We start from the raw sequence: 24,918 nt of genomic DNA on the forward strand, positions 1-24,918 counted from the left end.
GCCTTCAGATCAGGTCCGGGGACAGCGGGGAGACGCACTGCACCTCCCCGCTGCCCCCCGAGCTTGTGGGGCTGGCACTGGGGCTCTCCTGAAGCCTGGAGAGCGAGAGGGGTCGGTGCGCACCAACCCCTCTCGCTCTCCAGGCTTCAGCGAAAGCCTGCACTCGCCCCATAAGACGCACCCACATTTCCCCTTCATTTTTGGAGGGGGAAAAGTGCGTCCTATAGGGCGAAAAATACGGTACATCATAGGAGCCTACACAACGTAAATCACTGTTGCTGTATGTAGGTTTTATTTTATTTGTTTTTTATCTTATATTTTGGAAATGTACACCCAATTTTTCCCCCTTTCATTTTTTGGGGGGGCCCCAAGAGAATGGGAACCTAAGCTATAGCTTGTTTAGCTTATACGTAAATCAGGCACTGGTGGGTGTACATGTGTGAGTGAGAGAGAACGGGTGTGTGGGTGTGTAAAAGGGGTGTGTATGTTTGAATACCTTTGTTTAATTATACAATCTATGGCCTTTTAAACGGTGGGAGGGTGGAATTGTTATTGTGTGTTGTTATACTCTGCGTTTTTGTGTTTTTACAGGCGTCTTATGCTCCCGGGTACATATAAGTGAAATCACACATAGCAAAAGCCTGCAAACACCCTCTAAATCTCTGGAAACCCCTGTAAAACCCTTTTAGAAAACCAGCGGCACTTAATAGACTGGGATGAATAGTGGCAATGCTGGCTCTCAGTATTCCTTGTCTCTGCAGGATGGCATGGAAACAACGACAAGGGTGTCGCCACATAGGCCTTGAAGGTTGATGCAAAGGCTTCTGGGATTGCTAGCTATTTCCATGCCCTTTTCGCAACTTTTTATTTGCAGTTTCCCTGTTCTTTTCTGGCCCTTTTTTGCGGTTTAACTCGATTTATTTAATAATTTCCCAGTGCCACACGGACACAGGGTTGAGCACGAGTCGAATGTGTGGAGACGCCTGTATATTGTAAGCCTCTCTGTGATACTCGTATGAAGAACAGTATAGAAATTTAATAAATAAATAAAAAGAAAGAAAGAGAGAGAGAGAGAGAGAAAGAAAGAAAGAAAGAAAGAAAGAAAGAAAGAAAGAAAGAAAGAAAGAAAGAAAGAAATCTGGTTCGTGTGTACAGTAGTACCTCGGGTTACAGACTCTTCCGGTTACAGACTCAGCTAACCCAGAAATAGTACCTCTGGTTAAGAACTTTGCCTCAGGATGAGAACAGAAATCGCGCAGCAGCAGCGGGAGGCCCCATTAGCTAAAGTGGTGTCTCAGGTTAAGAACAGTTTCAGGTTAAGAACGGACCTCCAGAACGAATTAATTTCTTAACCCGAGGTGGTACTGTATTTGTGTGTGTGTGTGTGAGAGAGAGAAAGAATGAGGGTGTGACTGTATATTGTGTGTGCGCTTTGTTTCCACCCTTTTAAGTTTTTGGAGCCCCACCCACTGCTAGAATGTGGCCCTTGGAGAACGCTCCCCAGCTCTGGTTCGTATAATGTAGTTCAGACAGCAGCTAGGCTATGTCTGAGTGTCTCTTCTTCAATTGCCTATAAAATGGGGACTCTTTGGTTCTATCCTTCTAAAACACTGCAGACCTAATCCTTTGCAGGGTTGCGGAATGCCTGGCAGTTTCATGCCGGTAGGCAAAATAAAGAACACTGAAGGTACAAGCAGGAGATAGGCACCTGGGTCTCCCATTAAAAGTAATGTGAAGATTATAGGAAGAGCACCGTTTTTTAAATTGCCTGCGAAACAGGGGGCCCTTTGTTCAGTGTGTCTGAAATCTGGCAGGTCTGATGGCCTGTTTGGGAAAGGAGTGCTAGTAGTATTTAATCCTATTTGGATAGATAACAAGGAATATACAGGCAGCAGATGATTGACTGGTCTCCCATTAAATCAGCGGGGGGGAAAATAATATAGAAACAATGAAATGTTTGCAATGGAATGTATGGGGGGGGGACTTTAAAAATGAGAAGCAGATAGAAAAAAGTATTTGTTTCTCTTCCTACCCTGTTGGATGGGTGGGGTATAAGTAATATACTACTACTGCTACTACTACTACTACTACTACTACTACTACTACTGCTACTATTATTATTGACTCCTAGTTACTTGTCTGGCATGCTCCTAGAGATGCCTTGTAGTGTTTCTCCCCCTCAGGCAGAGCTCTGGAGGAGCTGTCACTGCTGAACAATATTCAACAGGTACATATTCCTTGATCGCTGTAACTTAATGCTCGGACAAGCTACACCTGATGAACTTCCGCTCACTATGTTGCAAGTCTCCAGGATATAAAGTGGAACATGTATATGTCTTCCATACCCGTTTCCTCTGCCCACTAAACCCCTCTCCCTATCTGAAAAGGAAGCATTTGCTGTGTACAAGGCTGGCTCCCCCAAAGTATGGAAGCACGCTTAGTGCTCAGCTCTTTGAACCTAAGTGATGGATTCTGCAAGTTGCACTGGGAAGTCCTCTCTTGTTATAACCCAAAGCATAAGAAATGCCATGATCTCCTCAGTGTTTGGTCTTCAGAGACTTGGGCCCCATCTGCCCTATACATTTAAAGCTGTATCATACCACTTTGAGCAGTCACGGCTTCCCCACAACGATGCTGGGAAGTGTCATTGGTTAAGGGTGCTGAGAGTTGCTAAGAGACCCCCTCGGGATCATGGCTTGCTCCTCCACAATGAGCCACAATTACTAGCCAACCTTCAGTCATGATTTGTGGTTGGCTTGCCTTTCTAGGGAGTAACGAACAAACCACAGGCCCCGGTTGGGATGCAACGAGAAACCAAGGCTTTGTTTATCCCACTTGTGCAAAGGGAGGAATGAGGCGGGGGAGCAATTGAGCAGTGCATACCAGCATGTTGCACATTCACAACAGACCAAAATTAGCTGGAAAGGCTGTGTTCTATCATTACAGTGGTACCTCAGGTTTAGTACTTAATTCGTTTCGGAGATCCGTACTTAACCTGAAACTATTCTTAACCTGAAGCACCACTTTAGCTAATGGGGCCTCTTGCTGCTGCTGCGCAGCCGGAGCACAATTTCTGTTCTCATCCTGAAGCAAAGTTTTTAACCTGAAGTACTATTTCTGGGTTAGGGGAGTCTGTAACCTGGAGCGTATGTAACCTGAGGTACCACTGTATCTGTGAACACCCAAGAAATGTTCATTTGCTCAGAAAGCATTTTCTGTTATTGTGTGTTCCAAGGCTGAGCCCCAGCACTGCCAGTTTGCTCTGGGGTCAAACCCCCTCTCGGGTGAAGGCAATACCTGTGCCTCACTCCTGTCCCCGAGCTACAAATGGTGCCCAGGCAGGACCTGGACTTTGGATATGAATTTTCCTCTCTGCTCCTCCTCCTCCTTCTCCAGGCCTTTGATCTCCATATGTTTTGACATCAAACACGTGCCAGGTTTCTAGGACAGCGTGAGAGCCTCTGGTATGTATACAGTATAAACAAGAGAAATAGGAGTTGGGGGTTGGTGCTGGAGATGGGGGGGGGGGAGAGGCAATCTATGCCATTTGTTTACTGATAAATTTATTGCTTGCTTAGTTGTTTGCAGATAAAACTTCACCAGAGGCAAACGGGAGAGTGCCAGCAACTCCCTGAGGAGGAAGAGTGGGGCGGAGATCAGAAATCTCAGCAAGGGGATGGGATATTCCACTTGTGGAGAATTGACAAGGGCTGCTACACACAATTGCCTCCACACGTTGCGTGAAGGAATGAACCGATGAATGGCGGCTTGCAGGTCCTTGAAGCCTAGTCCTGTATGTTGCCACCACATCCCTGGGATTAATGTGCATGGGAGCCCTCCACACATGCATCTGTGCATGCAGAGACCTCTTGCCAATGAATGTTGAAACAGATGTCTGTCGGGGAGGGTGGTGTTGGTGTGTGGGGATGGTGGTAGGTGGGGAGACCTCACGTGGCCCCATGGCCTCCTCCATGTATTCATTCAATGTGTGACGGGGGTTAAGTAGGACCCACCCTCCGTGTCAGAGTTTAATTCCTATGACAGAAAGAGAAATAGGCCCCTTCTACGCTGTGTCATGCCAGTCATGGCTTCTCCCAAAGAATCCTGGGAACTGTAGTTTGTTAAGGGTACTGAGAGTTGCTAGGAGACCCATATTCCCCTCACGGAGAAACCGTTCTCAGAGTGCTTTGACTATCAGTCCTCCTTCTTGGGGAACTCTGGCAATTTTAGAATATTATTTTGGAATATTATTGTTTGGTTTTAAGAAACCATTGATAACTTCCCAAGGAACCCCATTACTTCCCCTTTTAGACCAGGAACAGGACCCTCTAATTGTTGTCAGCCATCCCCTAGCCCTCCTGCCAGATTCCACTTTTGGGTCCGGAGCGCCTGGTCTTCTCTCTCATCCCCTGGCCACACAGCCCTTAAACTCAGGGAATGTGCAGCACCTCAGCCTTAGAGTTGCCAATTGACTAGAAAAAAAAACAAAATGGCGGATGCTGTCCCATTGCCAGGTTTAAAGTAACATTCAACTGCTGTCCTTCACCTCAGGCGGCAAAGTGTCTTGGACCAGCTCCAGCCAAAGGCTGCATGGCTTTTGTCTCTCGGTTTCCAACAAAACCGCTGGGACCCCACCTCTTGGCTCTACCATTTGACTTGCTTGGTTTCCTTGTAGGGAGCAACATGTCCCCCCCCCCAATAATAATAATAATAATAATTCAAGAGTTGAATAATTCAAGCTGAAATGCTTAGGGGTTAAGCAATGCCCTTTCCCCTCAAGGCACATCAGAGGCTGGGCAGCATATACAGATAATGAAAATTAACCCAGTTGTATATACTGAATTCAGGGCCTTCTCCATATTTTGTCTTTTGCTGAGTCCGTCTTTAGAGGCTGAAAGCTGACATTTCGACCACACACATCATTAATGCCTGGAACTAGCACTAGGCTGGATGAGGGCCAACAAACTAAGGCTCAACTCAGATAAGATGTAGAGACTGTTGGCTGAGTAGGTTGTCTGTCTTGGGAAGTGACGTTCATTTTGCATTTTCTTAGATCAGGGGTAGGGAAGTTACCCTTCAGCTGGTGTTGGTCTCTCAGCTCCCACCATCACTTACCACTGGCCATGCTGGCTGGTGCTGATGGGAGTTGGTGGGCCATACCTTCCCCCTGCAACAGGAGCAAGGAGACCCAGGTTCAAATCCTGTTTCATCCATGAAGCTCATTGAGTGACACAGGGCCAGTCGGTATCTTTGAGCCTACCTTCAAGGGTTGTTGTGAGGATTAAAGTATGTAGGCTTATCTTGTGCTCCTTGGAGAAAAGGTGTGTATAAATGAAACACATACATATATATATTTAAAATGGTTGAACAAATTAATGGAGGGTGATATATCAATGACATTTAGAGCTAAAAATGGAACAAATGAGTTGCATTCTACTCAGAGCAGACTTATTGAAATGAATGAACCAAAGTTAATCATGTCTGTTAACTTCAGTGGGTCTACTCTGAGCAGGAATACCACCCTCTGTGTTTCAGGCAGGATTCGTTTGATGGCCAAATCCTGGGGACAGATGATTTCTGACATGCTATGATTAGCCAATGGCATCTGGCTGGCCACAGAGATGCAGTGCCAAACCAGATATCTGTCTGAACCCATGGGAAGCACCCCTTGTGATCAATTATGTGATCAAGTATCTAGTCCTGGTTGTAGCTGTTCACTGCTTCCTGAACTATTTGGGGAGACATTTGTCACCTTGAATTAAACCTTGGGCATTCAGACCGTGATTCCTCTGGGCGATTCCTCCAGCCAAGGGTTCTATCCTCTCTTCCTGCCCATTTTCACAACAACCCCCTCCCTTTTAAAAATTGTTTGCTGTAAACCCTGATTTCGTATTCAGAGAACATTCCATATTGTGGATATTTCCTTTCCTCACCCCTCGCTTTGAACGCATTATACGGGGAAAGTAAGCACCAAGTTACAGTACAGGGAAGAGTACAAAGGAGCTATTTCTGAATAATAAAACTGGCGAGGCTTCCAGTTCAGCTCCCAAAACAAACATCCCAAGTTAGCTCATCTAAACCCCAGAAGGAGCCAGAGATAATGAGGGTCTCAGCTCCAGAAGCAAAGCCTGGGAACTGTATAAAGTAATAATAAAGATAACTGTGCCCCTGAGCATGCACAGAGTACCCCTACGTCACCACTAAATAACCACAGCCAACCCTACAAAGTTAGGGATTAGGTAGGAGCAAGATTTCCAGGTTGGGGTTGGGGATTTTAAGGAGGTTCGAGCATTAGCAAATCTGTTGTGAAATTAGTCTATATCACCTTGATGCTGGGACTTGCTAATGCTTTTGTTACAAACTTAGTAAGTGAACTGGTGCAAAAATCAGGATGTGGTGGGTTTTTTGGGGGGGGGTTGGGGTGGTGTTCAGGGATAAGCTGGAGAGGAATGGATAGAGTTAATTAAGCAACCAAATAGACAAGAAATGAGCACCGGATCTGTTTGCAGATACGTGGTTTCATGGTTCCACCATGATGAGGCCTAGAAACTTGAACTATTTTTTTAAAAAAATCCCCACTGCAAACTGTACCTTCACAGAACAATTATTTTCACATGCACGGCACAGCAGAAGGCAGAATTACCTTTCCTATTCGTCTGGCAACTGGAGCACAAAAACATTCATTTTGCCCAAATGCAATCATAGGGAAGTTGTAAGCTGCCAAAGCTCTGTATGGCAGCATATATGACTCATGCCCCACTGTGTCTCCTCTCTCCATGGCCTTTGCTGAACCTTCTTAGTCAGAGCGACTGCGTAGGAAGAAGAGCTGTAGAATGGATGCTTAGCACACCGCCAGCATCCCAGAGCTAGTAACACTGTTTTAAGATGAGTTTCTCTCAAGGTCCCTCATCCCCGGGGCCCAAAGTGACTCTCTTAGATTCAACCAGCTTCTCTGCTTCACTTCTCCTGATTGCAGGGAATGTATTCCAGAAGAGGATCTTGCCCTGGCACAGGATTCCACCAGGGACCAAGGGTTTCTTACATGCCGGCTGCCAGCTAAGGATCGCTCTACTCCATTGCAATATTCTCTACCAAAGAAAACCTGGAACTGGAATTTACTTCCTCCTGGAATGGGACACGGTGAAATGTAATGGGGAGAGGGGAAGAGCTTAAGCAATGTTTGCCCAACTCAAATTTACTTTAAAAAATGAATTTAGGATTCTCCTAATCAGAATTTTAGTGCTGAGTCATGGTTTAGCTTTCATAGTGGGAGTAGAGAATTATCAACATTCATAACAGACCCCCTGAGGGTCCCTGTTTTCCAAGTACAGTCCTGGATTTACAGAAGCCAGAATGTCCTTGAATGTCCTGCTTTTCCTTAGGACATCAGAGAAATGTTGGAGGGTATGTCATAAGCTGATAGGTAATGTGACTGTCCTCAAATTCATGGACTAATATGTTGAATGGTAGTCCAGGTAGGGAGGGGCAGGAGAAATTCAATTTTGTTGGCATATTAATGAGAAACTACCCTAATCCACACTCAGCCAATATGCAAAACCAAACCACAGCTCCCCTTTAAAATTCACACTACTTCTAAGGTTGCAGTGAAGTTCCCCAACCCACCAATGTCTACAAAAATGCATTCACAGTCGTACCTTGGAACCCAAACGCCTTGGTACTCTGACGTTTTGGCTCCCGAACACCAGAAACCCAGAAGTGAGTGTTCCGGTTTGTGAGCATTCTTTGGAACCCAAATGTCTGATGGGGCTTCCATGGCTTCTGATTGGTTGCAGGAGCTTCCTGCAGCCAATCAGAAGCCGCACTTTGGTTCCCAAACGTATTGGAAGTCAAATGGACTTCTGGAACGGATTCTGTTCGACTTCCAAGGTACGGTTGTATTAAGGCAGGGGTGGGGCTGAACCCCCCCCAAAAAATCCCTGTAGTAGGTGAAAGTGTTCGTGCCACAACAAGGCACCTATCATGATAAGTAATACACACAAAATCAATAGGGAAAAATTCTTGCAAAAATGTACTTCAGGCAAAGCTCCATTTTTTAAAAAGGTGTTTATTAGGAGAACTGTGCACTAACATGCTGATGAATTTTCTGGAGAATTTCCCCCCCATGCATATTGCAGACCCTCCTAAGTGTCCCTGTTTTCTAGTGACAGCCCTGATTTAGAGAAGCCATGCCGGTTTCTGATCTGATCCCGGAATGTCCCGCTTTTCCTTAGAACATTCCTATTTTCATTGGGGAAAGGTCAGAGGGTATGGAGTTATCTGACCCCTGAGCTGTCTGAAGGCAATCCTGTATAGGGAAGTATTTTTTTTTAATGTTTACTGTTTTATTATGCTTTAATATATGTTGGTAGCTGCCCAGAGTGGCTGGGGCAGCCCAGTAAGATGTGTGGGGTATAAATAGTAAAATTATCAGTGTGTGGGGTGGGGTGGGAGAACTGAGCTCTCTGTGTGTGCTCCACACAGCCTGCACTGAGCCTCTTATGCTAGCCCACTGAGCTCAGGTGTGATGGAGGACACTGTCTCATCATGGGGAGGGTTCAACTTCCAGTGTGCTCTGTTTCCACACACGGGACATGTGTGTGTAGATGCGTGCCCATATTGTCCTTGGCCTCAGGCAGCAAAATATCTTGAACCAGCCTTGACTTGAAGGGCAGCTTCAAGTCTCCTGCTCACCCTTCTTAGCTTCTTTCTTTATTCGCCAGACTTGAACCCGGACTGCCCTTCCAATAGAATATAGTGTTCTACAGAGTGCAACTTGCGCTCTCCAGGGTTTCAGAGCAAAGGCCTTCTGAGAGATGCAGAGGACTGGACGCATGCCAAGAATGTGCTCTGCCACTGAGCTATGGCATCCCCCATACCTCCCACAGACCTGCTGTACGAAGTACAGGTGCAATTTGCCCGTCTCCGGAATTGACATCTGGGCTCTTGAACACGCCGGGCGAGTTCACTTTTATGATGCTGGCGGTGACGCTGCCAAAACAATCACACAATTGGGAATCGTCCGGCAAGAGGTGAGGAGCAGGCAACAATTCCACCCCCCACCCCCACTGCCCTTTCCCTCTTTTCATTCTGGTAGTGATTGTCTGACTTGGAGGATTTACATAATGACACATTTATAACACTTCTCCGTAATAATACGGAAATGGCTCCAGGACGGTTGCGCAAGAGCCGAAAGGATTCTTCCTGCCTTACTGCGTCAGACCCCATTTTCCCCACTGACCTCCTACACACTCCAGGCAACTCTGTGTTTGACTATGCAACAGTCATTAATACCAACACTGCCTTCAAAGTTAACCCATTGTGAGGCCAGCTCTCAGGAAGACACACTTTTAGGTGATGGTACTGGAAGGCTTCTATTTGCCCAAAAGAGAGAGCTATGTGTAGTAAAGTGGATTTAGAAGGGGAAATGGGGAGTCCCTGGTTTGAACCTTATCTCTAATAATAATAATAATAATAATAATAATAATAATAATAATAATAATATTTATACCCCGCCCATCTGGCTGAGTTTCCCCAGCCACTCTGGGTGGCTCCCAATCGAGTGTTAAAAACAATACAGCATTAAATATTACTAAACATGTGTAATATATTGACCAGCTTCAGGTTTGAGGGGGGCCCTAGTGGGTCCCTTCCTCTCTTTCTTGGTCCCAGAAAAAACTTATTTGGGTGGGTGGCTGTCATCCTAGATGCAATGCTAGGTGAGGAGCATTGTGGGAAACTGGACCGGCTACCTGGGGCTGCTCAGAGCACGGGGCCAGAATTTTAAGCATTCCAGGGAGAGGCATCAGCAGTGGGTCTTGTCTGGGCCCTGGCAATGGTCCAAGGATGCCAGGTGACAGCACCAATCCTGTATGGCTGTCACAAGTCTGCTAGGAGGCCTTGGGCAAGCCGCCATCTGATCAGCCTCAGACACCCTTTCTGCAATGTGAGAAGAACAAAGCTGACCTACTTTGTGGGGCTTTTGCACCGCAATGAGGGAGGCGAAGGGCTTTGAACATTTGAAATGAGCTGCAGAAGTCTGATTATGATTCCCAGGACTAGTTCTGTCATTAGGATGGGTGGGGTGTTTGTACGCATATGGGGAGGACGTCTGCCAGAGCCTGGTCAGTGAAGGATGGGCTGGGCTGTCCATTATCAGGACTCCAGGGCAAGTTTGCCCTTCCCTATAAAGGCATACTAGGGACATGGATGGAGCTGTGGTCTAAACCACTGAGCCTCTTGGGCTTGCTGATCAGAAGGTCGGTGGTTCGAATCCCTGCAATGGCGTGAGCTCCCATTGTTTGAAAGCGCACCAATGCAAGTAGATAAATAGGTACCGCTCTGGCTGGAAGATAAACGGCATTTCCGTGTTCTGCTCTGGTTCGCCAGAAGCGGCTTAGTCATGCTGGTCACGTGACCCGGAAGCTGTACGCTGGCTCCCTCATACGGTGCCATGATTGCTAAGCAGCTTGAGGATAAAATAGTCCGTATCTATCTTGACTCCAGATGCTGTTGTTTCTACAGATCAGATCAATGGTTGCAACCAGAGCACCATCTAGTTTTATGTTTATGGCCACAGATTCTCCATCCCTGGATGCTGTGAAAGGCCAGTGGGCTGAGAAGGTGGATGAAGTGCTTGGAGGAGGTGTGGCCAACCACGTCTGCTTGACCTTTGGCTCACCTTGGCTCTGGTTTTTAGCAAGGTGCCTGGGTCCAGGTAAGTGCCTCACTGTGAAAGGGGCTGGTCCTGATTGCCTTGAAAGAGGTGGCTGAGTGAGACCACTCCCTGGGTGGACCTCGGGGATTCTAGCAGCTACCAGACAGTTTTATATATACCATATATCATCTTCTTGGGCAAGGCAATTGGGTGAGGTGGTTGTCCTTCAACTCCAGGCCTGGTTTTGACACAGTGCCTTGGCCAGACCTATGGACGGAGGAGTGTGATCCTGCTAACTCTCCTCCCTCCCTCCCTCCCTCTCTCTCTCTCATAGCCATGGTATCCCTGGGGAGAGAGTCTGCCCTCTTATGGAACTTTCTCCCTAGGGAAGCTCACCAGCTGCCTATGTTAAGCACCAAGGACTTTCCATCACCAAGGAAAGAGACCTCTCACCTCACCCCAAAAGGCTTTTGCCACGGTGCTTTTCCACCTTCCAGTTTTTTTAAAAAAAATTAATAATAATTTTGCATCTGCTTTTGGTATTTTCTTTCTACTTTTACATGTATAAACTGTCCTGATATTTGCACATCGTAGGGAGGTATTAAAACAAACAAACCTGATAAATGAATGTCGAAAAAGTGCTGAGTTTTGGTTTCTCCCAGTGAAGGGACCAAGCATATAGAAGGAAGTATTGGGGTGCAGTTCAGGATACACCACTGAAGTGGGTGCTAAATCTGCCCCCTGCTGACACCAGCCATTGTGAACCAGGCTGCAAAGCCTCATTCTGCCTGTTTTCTGTATCTTGGTCACGCCAGAGTGTGACGGATTGCTGGATACTCTAGAACTGTGCTTGCTTTCAAGCAAGCCGCATGTAAATTCCCACCAGGGGTTCCCTTTCTAAAAGGGGGGTGTTCTGGAGTCTGAGCCTGCCATGAAGACATTTCAGTTGACCTGAAAGCAGTGAGAGCTGGCTGTGACAGATCAGCAGTTAAGGTAAAGTGCCCTGCCCATGCCTAGAAGGATTCACCCCTCTTATCACTGAACGCAGTCTGAGGAGGGAGGCTCACTGCATTCAAAAAGAAAGGCAATGCAACTTCGATGGAATCCACATTTTATTCAATGTTTTGAGAAGACTTTGCTGTTTGTGTGTACACAAAGCTCCCCCAGTTATCCTGTGGCAATGGAGACTTTCCCCTTCTGCACTGCGATGGGGGTTCCAGAAAGAGAGACCCTTTCTAACCAGCCCCTCTAACCTATATCTAAAAAATACAGAATGCTGGATTAAAATGCAGATCGGAAACCACAGTTTATTCTGTCACGCAGCTTGCTCCAGCAGCCAATGGAACATTATTGTTTTATTTTGCAAGTGGTTTAAGCAGAAATTATTTTGCTCTTCCTGTCTGCAATTACATTTACAAACATATGCAAGCAATTATTCTTTTATCTCCCTCCCTTTCCTGCCTCCCTCTGAATGATTTCATTTAATAGTGATAGTTTGTTGATTGTTCAAAAAAACCCTTAAATAAGGGTTTAAAATTTATCCAGCGCTGCCCAATGAAACCTAGTTCCAAACAGGCCATTTTACCTGACTTTGGGGTTTAGCCACCAGATTGTTGTTGTTGTTTTTTTACCTGCCTGGGCTTTTTCATGCTTCTTTCTCTGCTCTTTTGGACTATACACCCATGTCTCTCTTTAATGAGGTTGTGGGCTATTCTTTAAGTAAAGAAATGTGTCCTGGGTCCTTGGCACCCATCAGTTCCTCTGGTCAACCCCAGGAAAGGAAAAGGCTATAAAATGCTGTTATCCAAGGTATTTAACCCTCAGCCAATTGAATGGCATTTCCTTTTGAACACTCCCACCTGGCCGGCAGGTGCATAAAAAGAAAAGGGATGGTCCCAGTTGCACAACAGCCACAGCCTGCTGCAGAGCTAAGACTTTCTTTTCTTTTTCTCTGGTATTTTCCTAGTCCATCTTTTTTTGGGGATCTGCCAATCATGCTTTTCTGGCACAGCCAACCTGATCATTACTGGCCAAGCCCGGGGGAAGTGTATCCTTGCTCTGGAAGCAACATTATAAGGTGAGAGGCCTTCTTTTTTCTGCTTTGCCCTGCCCTGCCCTGCCTTTCCCTTCCCACCCAACGCCATCCGCAGAGGTCGGGGAGGTGGAAAGTTCATGCAGAAGCCTGAAATTTATTCAGGAAGGGATGCGTAGAATAGTGGCAGGAGTTACTGGTGCTGCTTAGAACCTTTCAAACAGCCTCACTATAGACCAACAGCTCATCTAGCCCGCTTCCAACAGCAGGTCTTGTGAAATCTCACAAGCCGAGAGGGATCTGCTATTTGGAGGTAGACTGCCTCTGCACGGTGAGGCTCCACTTCAACTATTTCGGCTGATATCCCCTCCACAGACTCCCTCCCACAGATTTGTTTGTGACCTATTTTAAACCCACCTACACTAGTGGCATTGCTACGTCTTGCAGTCTAAACAAATTCTAGGAAATTAAGCTTCACAGCACAGAAGCCAAGATTCATCCATGCGAGGGAGACTTTATGGACTTGTGAATGAACCAATGATTTGGATGGATATCCTATTGCTTTCCTTCTTGGGTTCAACTATGTTTGTTGGCTCTTTGGGGGTGCTTTGTATCCCCACCTGCAAGACTGCTCTAGCATGCCTCACCAGTCTCCTCCCAAACTGCTGTCCAGAGTTTTTCACCTCCTGGTTCTTTCTCCTCTTCCCCTTCTTCCTTTGCTCCCTCCACTCTTGCCCACCTCTGCATCTTTCCTCAGCCTCCTATCTCTGCCTTCTGCCATGCTTGCAACTCTCGGAGGGGGTCTCCTCCTCTACTCTGCCTCCCTCTCCCTAACCAAAAGCTTCCTTTGAACCTGCTCTGAAGCTCACCTTTCCTAACACCTCCTCTGCCACCCGGATCTCTCCTTCATCCAGACTGCAACTCTGCAACTCTGCAGAGGTGGATTTATTTTTAAAGTCCAGAAAACCACCCCAGAGGCCTCTTCAAGCCCTGAGCGTGACAATCGAGCCTGTTGAAGTCTAGATTTTGCAGCCGCCCACAAGTTCTGTTAAACGGTTCCATTTAAGAGTCCAAGGCTAGAGAGATGCAAGAGGCAGGCAGAAAGAAAGAAAGACTTCTGTGACGTATGTCAGGTGGGAGGAAGACAGGGACTGACCCCAAGCCACCCAGAGAGCAACCTAGCTAAATGCGGAGGGTATTGTCGAAAGCCTTTTTGCAGACTCATGAGATGTGAAAACAGGCTTGCACACAGAGAGACTCACCCGGCAGTCTGGGGTAAAGAATTGCCCCCAGGAGAGCGGGCAAGGAAGCTTTTGTCAAGCAAAAGAGAGCTGTTTCTTTTCTTTCCCCCTTTCTTTCCCTTCAGAGCTGTTAAATGTGCCACTAACGAGTAACTTGGCTACATTTTGGCAAGCCGGCTAATTATAAATTGGGCAGTCTAGTAACCTTTGCTTGCTTTATTTGTAAGACGGATGTGAATGTTGTCAGTGCCGGACAGAACGTGTGAGAGAGATGCTTTCAGACAAAAGCTGTGTCCTACCTAGGGCACATTGAACACTCAGAAGTGGGACGAGGGAACAAAAACACCCCCCCACCCGATGCCTTATGACTCATGATACTCCTACATAGAAAGGGCAAGGATGTAGAAATTAGCAGGTAATTTGCGCGTAAACAACTAGCCATACTGCACCATCTATGCACAGGGAAGCTACTGTTGGATTCGGCATCCTGACATTTGCACACTGCATATATGTACGTATGGAGTTTTTAAGTGCGTTTGAATATAGTCATACCTCATGTTACATTTGCTTCATGTTACGACCTGGAAGTATCAGAAAGGGTTACTTCCGGGTTTCGTCGCTCGCACATGTGCAGAAGTGCTAAATTGTGCTTTGCGCATGCGCAGAAGCACAAAACCGCGCTTCAGGTTGTGGGCTTTTCAGGTTGCGAACGGGCCTCTGGAACAGATCCCGTTCGCAACCAGAGGTACCACTGTATATATGTTGCATTTATGCCCCAACTTTTCCTCCAGAAACCACAAGGAGGTACTGTATACATTTAATCCTCACAACAAACCTGTAGGTTAAGTTGAGAGGCAGTGACTGACCCAAGGGGCGGACTTCATGGCCGAGTGGGGATTTGAACCCTGGGTCTCCCGGGTCTTAGTCCAACACTCTAACCACTACACCAAACTGGCTCTCTGCCTGCAGGCTACTTCCTTCATGTACATGATGTCTATGCAGGAGTTTCTCCCCTCAGCTGAGTGTAAAATCATCGTTTGTAAGTAGCCTGCAGGCTACTTCCTTCATGTACATGTTGTCTATGCAGGAGTTTCTCCCCTCAGCTGAGTGTAAAATCATCATTTGTAAGTGCCCCTCTCCCTTGCTACCTGCAGGGAACCCCTGACTTTGCCATTCCTGAAACAGGAAGAACCAAACAGCATCTCCACGTCGGCCGAACAGCACTGCCCTTCTTTCCAGTATGTTCTGTGTGCCGTTACCTCTCCAGCTGTCAAGCAGCATGAGGAGACCCTTACCTATCTCAACCAAGGTAAGGTTTAGGGCAGGTGTGTGTGTGCTGAGGATGGAGTGAACTTTGCCTAGATGCTGACCCCTAGTGGCGAACATAAGGCATGGACAGATGTGTCGCCTCTTCAATAGACACAGTGAATAGGATGGTAAGCATCCAAGAAGCTTAAAAACAAACAAAGCAACAGCTCAGGCTGGCTTTTACAGCTCAGAATGCTGCTAGCAGTTCATTGAGGTTTCAGAAGGTTTTGCATGGATGCAGACCATGCTGATGGGTTTTGACCTCCAGATATTGTTGAACTCCCAACTCCCACCAGCCACAGCCGGCATGGCCAGTGGTGAGGGATGAAGGGAATTGTGGAGGGTGACACAGCAGGGGTGGGGGATCCTTGGCCCTGCAGATGCTGCTGAACTACAATTCCCATCAGCCCCAGCAAGCATAGCCAGGGATGATGAGAGTTGTAGCTCAGCAACATCCGGAGGACCAAAAGTGCCGCGCATGTGAGCAAGAGGCTTCCTATTCACGACCCATGTAAAATTCCTGCTATATCAAAGGTGCTAGACTAGAACTCAAGTGAAATTTCAAAATTTTCAAGTTTTGCAATTTGGATTTCAGCATCAAAGCTTGATTCGGACTCTGACATTTGACTGATAGGCTTAAAATTGCATGCTTTCGATGGGATGTTTTCTGGTTGATTAATTATTCAGGTTGACATAAAATGTATTACATCATATTGCAAGCTGCCCATCAGATACTGTAAAATACTAAAGCTACAAATGTACACATGAACCTTTGCTAGCCAAATAGTTCAGTCGGCAGAGCATGAGACTCATAATCTCAGGGTTGTGAGTTCAAGACCCATGTTAGGCTTAGATAATCATTGGTGAAAATTTGTGCCTGATATTCCAGATTCTTGACCTATTGTTATACATCAGCCTCCCATTCATGACATATTCTGTTCTTTTCTAGGGCAATCTTATGAGATCCGGATGCTGTGCAATCCCAAGATGGGAGAGTTTGCAGAGGGGCGCAAGTTACTGAAGGTGAGGATGGAAAGGGAGATTTGACTGGCATTAAACAAAAAAACCTGGGATGCTCATAATGCATAATTAGCTTTTGAAATTCATTGACACCGTATATGTTGCAAAGGGTTTTTTTTGGGGGGGACACAAATAAATGAGTATATAGAAGATAGGTCCAGCCACTAAGTTACAACAGCTAGATGCACAATCTCTCTGTTGAAAGCAAAGGTCCCAGATGTTGGGATATTCCCACCATGCCTTGCTTGTAGATGCTCCCTTCTCATTCCTGCTCTTTTGTTATTCATTTGCTAGCAAAAACATTTGGATTTCTCTTTTCTTAAATCTGAATGTTTTCAACATTCCTAATTGGGAGTGCTTTCAGACCTATGCATTTTAGGAGAAAAGGATGTGTAAGTTGTGTTTGATGAATTGCACTTCCCCAGTGGTAGAAGTGGGTCCTGGGGAATCTCTGACACCTCCTTCTCCCTGTCAGAGTGTTGTCAGGGTGGTATTCCATGACCGGCGACTACAGTATACTGAACACCAGCAGCTGGAGGGATGGAGGTGGAACAGGCCAGGTGACCGCATCCTGGATATTGGTAAGTAATGATTCATTTTTTAATTGGGCCCTGGAGACTTTGCGCCCATTTAAATACTTCTAAACCTTGCTTCTTTTAAACCTTCAACATAACCGTCAGTCTTCTGTAACTGGGAATGCTTCATGATGATTTTAGAGAAGATCAGATTGAAGATCAGATTGAGTTTTTTGTAAGCGAAACCCAGTCAACAGAACAAGGTTAAGGGTCCCCCTTAAGAAAAGCTTCGGCTTCAGTAGAAAATAAGTGCTAGGATGCAGGAAACATTTGCCCACTTCTGTGAGCAATGAGAAATTCCAGGGGCACAGGGCTCCCTTGTAAGGAGGTCACTGGTTCACATTACTTCACTAGCGTGAATTAGGGTTATCAATGGACTTGTAACGGAATGGAAAATTAAAGATGTGTAAGGTAATAAAGGAGAGAAACTGGAAACCAGGGGTGGGGTGGGAAATCTAGAAGGGAAGAAGTAGTAAGTAATTTGGATGTTATATTGTTAAATTATTGAAAATAAAATATGAAAAAAGGGAAGGAGGATTATTAGAGTTTTGCAATGTTTGCATTTATTTACAAATGTAGAATTGTGCACGGGTGGAGGGGTTGCTTGAAGACTCCAAAGTCCACTGCTCCCGCATTATATTATAATGTATTATTATAAAAGTACATTATAATTACAATATAACAACAACCCACTCTTTCCCACAAGGTTCCAGGCCATGTTACAACAATTTTAAAAAGAACATTAGAAGCAGTTTAAAACAACTTAGCATCACAAGATCCAGGGCTCAGCAAGCGTTTTCAGCAGGGGGCCGGTCCACTGTCCCTCAGACCTTGGGGGGGGGGAGGAATATATTTTGAATAAAATAAAAAAAGAGAGAACGAATTCCTATGGCCCCACAAATAACCCAGAGATGCACTTTAAATAAAAGCACACATTCTTCTCATGTAAAAACACCAGGAAGGCCTCACAAATAACCCAGAGATGCATTTTAAATAAAAGGACACATTCTACTCATGTAAAAACACTCTGATTCCCAGACCGTCCGCGGGCCGGATTTAGAAGGCGATTGCACCGGATCTGGCCCCCGGGCCTTAGTTTGCCTACCCATGAGGATCACAATAATAGGGTGCATCATGAAAATATACATCTCAAATGTCACAAGGCCAGAGGTGCGTTTTCAGCACTCACCAAAAGCTGTGTAGCGAAGGTGCCAGACACACTGCTGTGGGGAGGGAGATCCACAACTTTGGGGCTGCCACAGAGAAAGCCCTCTCCTGGGCCGCCCCACAATCTTCTGAGGTGAAACATCCAAGAGCATCCCCTCTGCCAATCCCAGCACCCAAGAGGGTCTGCAGCGAAAGAGGCGGCCTTTCAGGCATTTGGGGCCCAAGTCATCTAAACACTAATGTCAGCACCTTGAATAGGTGCCCTAGTGCCTTCATGTCCTTTGCCTGAGGCAGGAAAATGTTTGGGGCCTGCCCTGGAGACTCATCACTGGAATATCTGCTCTATCAAGGTCTTTTGACAAGACTAAGAGGCCGGGCAGGTCTTGCTTCAGGGCAGCCCTCATTGGCAGCAGCTCTATTCACAGAATCTGGTGAGAAACCCGCCAGGGAAATCTTTGTCCTTTTCTCATGCATTCTGCTCCTAACCTGGGGCTGGCCGAGATATTTTTATGTCTCCAAATGCCTCGACTCCCACCCTGACATTTCAAGGTTTTCTGGAGCACGCTGTCCTGCTCAGCCACTGCTTCGCCAGCACCGCTTCACGTTTTCGGCCCTCTCCACATTTCTCTGCTTCTGCATTCCACTGGCAGAGACTTCTTCTTTAGGGTGAGGGAGAAAATGTATTTATACATGCAAGACTATCAGTATTTGTGGCACTTTAAAAGAACATCATAAGGGAAAACAAAAAGGGGTTTTGAGTATAAAATAGTCAATGGGGAAAACAAAAGGGGAAAGCGAGGAGGAGGAAAATGCAGTTGTGTGGACTTAAAATTTGGTTACTGTTGGGAATAAGAAGCAAAAGATTCTTAAGGCAAAGTCTCCATGGGAAACTTGAGCTCGGAAGAGGGATTGGAAGGAGGGCAGTGGAGAGACAGGAGGCGGCAGCCCAATTTCTGCTTCACTAAAATATTAGGAGAAGCAAAAGACAGTCTGTCTTGGGAGGTGATGGGAAACATTCGCTGGGGACATCTAAGCAGAGGCTGGGTTGCACTGAGCAGGGAAGGTGTCGTTGCATCCTGCACTGTGGATCCTGCTCTCAGCAAGGGGGCTCAGATGAGAGGATCTCCAAGATCCCTTCTATGATTCTATGTGCACTCCCAGGGAGGAAGCTCCATGCACCCCCCTCCCCAAGGTAATTGTTCCGATTGTAAGCTGGCCCTGAAATCCTGACCCCCTCTTCCTCTGATGGCCAACTACAGATATCCCCATGTCCGTCGGCATCCTTGAACCTCATATCCACCCAAACTTGCTCAACACCGTGGAATTCCTATGGGACCCGACGAAGCGGACTTCTGTCTTTGTCCAGGTAAGCAAGCAAGGTGGGGATACCTGCCGGTAGGATTCCTTGACTCCTACAGTTGCTTTCTCCTCCTTTGGTCCTTTATTCCCTTTCCCCTTAGGCCAGTTTTGCTTCCTCTGTATTTTCCAAGACATACACCATTGGCACTTAATGTAAATACAGTATGTGTAAACAAACCTGTATGCCTTCAGCAATTGAATAACAAGTAGGTGTTGTTAGGATAATAGCAGTCAACAGATGCAAGCAAACACGAGTCGCAGTCATAACAGCAGGGGCAGTTTTAGGGTGGCATAACCGGTGCTGGTCACAAAGGAGACTGCACTTCAGGGGCTGCCGAAACAATGCTGTAAAAAGGAGTGTGATAGGCATGTGTGTGTATGTGCACGCTGCAATTTGAGAGCCCTCTGGCAATAGTACTGTAAGTAGGAGCTGCCACAAAATGTTGCAGTGCAGACAAATAGAAGAAGACACCTTCACCCCGGTATGGCTCCCCTTTATCACATACACAGCCCAACAAGGCAACAAAAATCCACCAACAGCATATAAATCAATATGGCTAACCTGATCCAAAACACCCACCCACCCCACTCACACATGAAAACAAAAACCACCACAGCCAACCACAAATGAATAACCACACCCTAGGCCAACCCCAACCTCTCTCACCACCAAAGGAACACAAGTGAACAGCAAAGAACCTGCACAAGCAACGCTGACACCAAACCCGACATATAGTAAGTAAAATAGAAACATCACCACCTGACCCCACCCCACCCATCTTTCCCCCCCTCCACCTCTTTTCTCCTTTTCTTCCTAATGTCTCAACAAATGAAACTGATTTGTAAAAATGTTACATGGGAAAAAAATACGAGAGACATTGCACACTTTTGTAAATCAACAAAACCTTTAATAATAATAATAATAATAAAACGTTGCAGTGCAGAAGGACCGGGATTCCAGCCACTCAGTTCCATTCCTACTGCCTTCAGTCAGTTAGTATTCTGTGTTCACTGAGCATGCTTACCCTTCGTTGGGCTGTTTCATGGAGCTCCCCCCCCCCCCATGGATGGCTTTAAAAGAGGAGCAGATAAATTCATGGAGGATAAGGCTATCAAGGGGTACTAGATCTGATAGAGATATTCTTCCTCCACTATTGGAGGCAGTGATGCTTCTGAATGCCAGTTGCTGGAAGAGAGGGCTCTTGTCCTGCTTGCATCTGACTGGCCACTGTGAGAACAGGATTCTGGGCTAGATGGGCCAACGCTCTTAAAAAGGCCTGCTGCACTTCTGCAAGCCTTAGGGTTCCCCAGACCTTCAGATACTTCCCCTTGTTTGCGTGTGGCATTTTTTTGGCCCCATAAACACTGGCACGGGTGCCTGAGCATTGGAACTAAAAGGGATGTTTGCTACCACTCTGGCCTTGCACATGGAATGAGCAAAGTTGTTTTGTACAGGCTCTTGACTGTAACAAGGCTCATTTCCATGCAGCTGCCCAAACTGGAAGAATCATTGCTCAATAAGCCTGAGGGATAGCTTGGTCAGTAGCGCACGAGATGCTTAATCTCAAGGTTGTGGGTTCGAGCCTCACGTTAGGCAAAAAATAAAATAAAATAAAATCCTTCCTTCCAACTCTACAACTCTATGAACACCCCCTATTCCCAGTTGATGCTGCTTACCCGTTTTCTGACCTTCCTCTTCCCCCACTTTTTTTGGGTAACAGGTCCACTGCATCAGTACTGAATTCACATTACGCAAGAACGGTGGCGAGAAAGGTGTTCCCTTCCGAATCCAGGTGGACACCTTCCGGTCCAATGAGAAGGAGGAACATGTGGAGCACTTGCACTCGGCCAGCTGCCTCATCAAGGTCTTCAAGGTAATGCTGCCTTGCCCAGCAGGAGCTGGTGATCAAACCTAACACCCCCACCCCCAGAAGCAGGATACTCCCAGCAAAGAAGCCTTGCCACAGAGCTCCTCTTTCAGAAAGCTGAAAGCAGGTGTAAACAAGAGAGTGCCTGCTCTGTGTGACTCGAGCAAATAAGCCAAGTTGCATTATGCTACATAAGGCAAAACCTGGGCCCAGTGAATTTGTTGGGAGCACCTAATAAACTAGTGTGCCGTTACTAAAACTAAGGGGGTATGAATCTGATTTGGCTTCTGGATGGGATGCCCTCTAAGAGCAAACCTTATGAACAGCAGGCGAGACCTTGTTAGTAGTGCTGCCCAGTTTGGGGCTGATCTGTGACAGGGCCTTTTCAGTGCTGGTTCCCTATCTTCATCATTAACTTTCAAGTTGTTGTTCGGGTTTTTTTTTTAATCCTGTTTACCCAGGAGTTTGGCGGCTAAAGAATTCTATTCCAGGCAACCCTGAGATCATTGGATAGAAGAATGTTTTTGGCTGCTTTTATATTTTTGTTTGTTTAAACTGCAACTGATTTTTGATGTTTTAAATTGTCATTGTTTTTGGAATATTTGTCTCCCTGGGCTCCTTCCAAATATAGGCGCCCCCCCCCGTTGTTTACATGTATTCAATATGTAAACAACTATGTATAAGCACATCTCACCAAACCCAGAAGTGACCCAGAAAGACATCACTGAAACATCGCTAAAAGGGGGGAACAGGGGCAGGCCAGGGTGTTTGCAGGCTTTATCAATGGGTTTCAATTATGCGTGATTTCACTGATGCGTGAAATCAGAACGTAAATGGGGGGGGGGGCTACCAGTAACTATATACAGGACCATATGGTAAGTGTACGTGAAAATCTGATTTTTATAGATATAGCAAATGTGTACTTTTCAGCCCAAAGGAGCAGACCGGAAGCAAAAAACAGACCGGGAGAAGATTGAGAAGCAGTCCCTTCAGGAGCGTGAGAAATACCAGCCCTCGTACGAAAGCACCATGCTGACAGAGGTACAGGTTCCCTTTCTACAGCAGGGACTGAGAATAAAAGAATTGTTTAGTTGGAAGTGACTCCAAGAGTCATCTAATCCAACCTCCTGCAACACAGGAATCTTCTGCCCCAAACGGGGCTCAAACCTGCAACCCAGAGATTACGAGTCTTGTGCTTTGCCAACTGTCCTATCCGAGCCTTATAACTTCTGGGCCTTCAGCTATTGTTGGTAGGGCTGGGCGATATCAGCTTTTCAACATCGCAGAATATCACCAGCCCAACATCGCGGTCTGGTGATATACCGTGGTATTGAAAGAACAAGCTTCATGGGCTTCAGCCTCACCCCAGTGCCTAGGGACGCAGAGAGAAGAACAAGCCGTATTGGTGCCTCACCAATGCAGCTTTTTTCTCCCTCTGCACAGTATGAGGGCAGAGTGGGATGGTGGTTTCACTCAGCGGGATGGCGGTTTTGCCTCCGCTCCTGAGTCCCTCTGCTAGCAATACTTGCTGGAGGAAGTCTCTAGCAGAGGGTTCACCAGCGATATACCGCGGAGTGAAGCTGACATCGCTGTCTGCTCCTCATACCGGTCCTGGCCGATACATGGATATATCACCCAGGCCTAATTATTGGACTGCAGCTCGTACCATCCCTGATGAGTTGCCATGATGGCTGGGGCTGAAGTCCAACAACAGGCTCCCCCCATCCGTAGCTTAGAGCCAGCTTTCCCAACCTGGAGCCTACAAGATGCTTTGAACTACAACTCCCATCAGCCCTAGCCAGCACAACCATTCTGTCGGGGGCTGATGGTCCAGGCCCCTTCCCATTCCTAATAGCCCCTTAAGTCCTGGCGTCTTTGTTGTTCTGTGCTTTTTCTTTATTCAAATCAAAGTTCCACGAACAGCCACATTCTTATCTCACAATGCTTTTGCTAGTTATAAAGGTAAAGGGACCCCTGACCATTAGGTCCAGTCGCGGACGACTCTGGGGTTGTGGCGCTCATCTCACTTTATTGGCCGAAGGAGCTGGTGGCCAGCATGACTAAGCCGCTTCCGGCGAACCAGAGCAGCGCATGTAAATGCCGTTTACCTTCCCACCAGAGTGGTACCTATTTGTCTACTTGCACTTTGACGTGCTTTCGAACAGCTAGGTTGGCAGGAGCTGGGACCGAGCAACGGGAGCTCACCCCATAAACGGGGATTCGAACCACCAACCTTCTGATTGGCAAGCCCTAGGCTCTGTGGTTTAGACCACAGAGCCGCCAGCGTCCCTTTGCTAGTTATAGGGGCAGATAAAAGGTTAAGCAGGGCGCTAAAGCCTTGTCCACTGGGAATCCTCCTCAGCACCTCATCCTGCATCTAGGTTTTCAGTGGGCATTGCCCACATAACTTCAAGCCTACCATTGCACCCATAACGACTAGGAACTTGCTTTTTGAACAAAAGCTTTCTGCAACCATGCAGTGCCATGATGCACACAGCCCTTTGATAGGTGTTCTCTGAAGTAGGAGGGCTGTAGCCCCAAAGCACCAGAGGATGGGTGGGTGTGTCAGATGTTGCAGCATCCAAGGCCTAACATTTCTCTCCTGGTCTTTGTTTCCTCTTACCACCTCTCCCCTCCTTTTCCAGTGTGCCCCATGGCCAGAAGTTGCCGGCAACCTTCACAGTCCTCCAACCACCCCTGGACTTGTCTCTCCCCATCCCTTCAAGCTTCAGACCCCTGAAAGGTAAGCTGGGCAAAGCAAGAGCCTGTGGTAGCATGAGAAAAGAACCTCATCCTTTTGAAACCCTGGATGACTCCCCACCCCTCATCCCCATGAGCTGCATTTGCCCCGACTTGCTTGCACAAAGCTCATGCGGAGATCAGACTATCTCCTGTCTTTATTGAGCATTCCTTCCAGGGCTGTTAAATGACATTGAGGATTCGTCCTGATTTGTGCCAGTTGTGTTTATACGTCTTCCTGTAAACTGTTCATCTTTCCCACACTGTCCAGGGCATTTTCCTGTCACTTGCCTAATCGTGGCAGGTCTCTCCCCCCCCCCCCCAAATTTATCGGATTTGTTGTGCTAGGGCGACAGAGCGCTTCTAACTGCTGTAATCACACAAACCTAAATATCTGGTCTGTGTTTGAATCCCTCCTGCAAAATGCTGACCATCTAGAGGTGGACCCTGGCCATCGAAAATGAATACAGTGGTTAAGAGTTAAGAACTAAATTCATTCTGGAGGTCCGTTCTTAACCTGACCTGAGGTACCACTTTAGCTAATGGGGCCTCCCGCTGCCGCCGCCCCACGATTTCTGTTCTTATCCTGAAGTTCTTAACCCGAGGTACTATTTCTGGGTTAGAGGAGTCTGTAACCTGAAGTGTCTGTAACCTGAGGTACCACTGTAACCCGCTTTTGTTCCTCTGTTTGGCAGGATGTGCTCCTCACCTGGCTACACCTTGGATAGCTCATCAGAGAGCACAGCAGAGGTAAGCGGGGGGCGGGACACCCCCCGATAAGCTGGCTTCACCCTCGTAAAAGTTTTCATCTCTTTCAGTTTAAATTTTCTAGGCACTGGTGCAATCTTAAAATGATTTTATATAATGCACTGAGAAAGCTGTGTCTCAGAAAACCACACAGTTAGGTCCATTTTTCCGCAGGTCCCAACTACTTGGGCTCACCATGAAAACCAGG

At 46.7% G+C, this 24,918-nt stretch overlaps 1 protein-coding gene across 5 annotated transcripts in view; it reads left to right on the top strand.

Annotated features, from left to right (window-relative positions):
• The first annotated feature begins 920 nt into the window (after positions 1 to 920).
• The window catches only part of LOC310690606 (transcription factor CP2-like), a 38,167-nt gene continuing 14,169 nt past the window's right edge, over positions 921 to 24,918 (top strand). Inside the window, exons 1-14 of one of the 5 annotated variants that reach the window (XM_083469919.1) lie at positions 921 to 992; positions 3,397 to 3,464; positions 6,977 to 7,147; positions 8,232 to 9,029; positions 10,522 to 10,714; positions 12,621 to 12,731; positions 15,082 to 15,236; positions 16,185 to 16,258; positions 16,731 to 16,836; positions 19,257 to 19,363; positions 21,078 to 21,230; positions 22,155 to 22,265; positions 23,870 to 23,967; positions 24,659 to 24,713. In XM_083469919.1, coding sequence (XP_083326045.1) covers positions 12,649 to 12,731; positions 15,082 to 15,236; positions 16,185 to 16,258; positions 16,731 to 16,836; positions 19,257 to 19,363; positions 21,078 to 21,230; positions 22,155 to 22,265; positions 23,870 to 23,967; positions 24,659 to 24,713 — 942 coding nt within the window. In that variant the 5' untranslated portion in view covers positions 921 to 992; positions 3,397 to 3,464; positions 6,977 to 7,147; ... (1 more) ...; positions 10,522 to 10,714; positions 12,621 to 12,648. Of the gene's footprint in view, positions 993 to 3,396; positions 3,465 to 5,456; positions 6,366 to 6,976; positions 7,148 to 8,231; positions 9,030 to 10,461; positions 10,715 to 12,243; positions 12,732 to 15,081; positions 15,237 to 16,184; positions 16,259 to 16,730; positions 16,837 to 19,256; positions 19,364 to 21,077; positions 21,231 to 22,154; positions 22,266 to 23,869; positions 23,968 to 24,658; positions 24,714 to 24,918 lie in introns of those variants that run through there. The other 4 variants (XM_083469918.1, XM_083469920.1, XM_083469921.1 and 1 more) reach the window with 4 other exon arrangements.

This window comes from Podarcis liolepis (assembly GCF_965112155.1).
Source record: "Podarcis liolepis genome assembly, chromosome: 13".
NCBI lineage: Eukaryota > Metazoa > Chordata > Lepidosauria > Squamata > Lacertidae > Podarcis > Podarcis liolepis.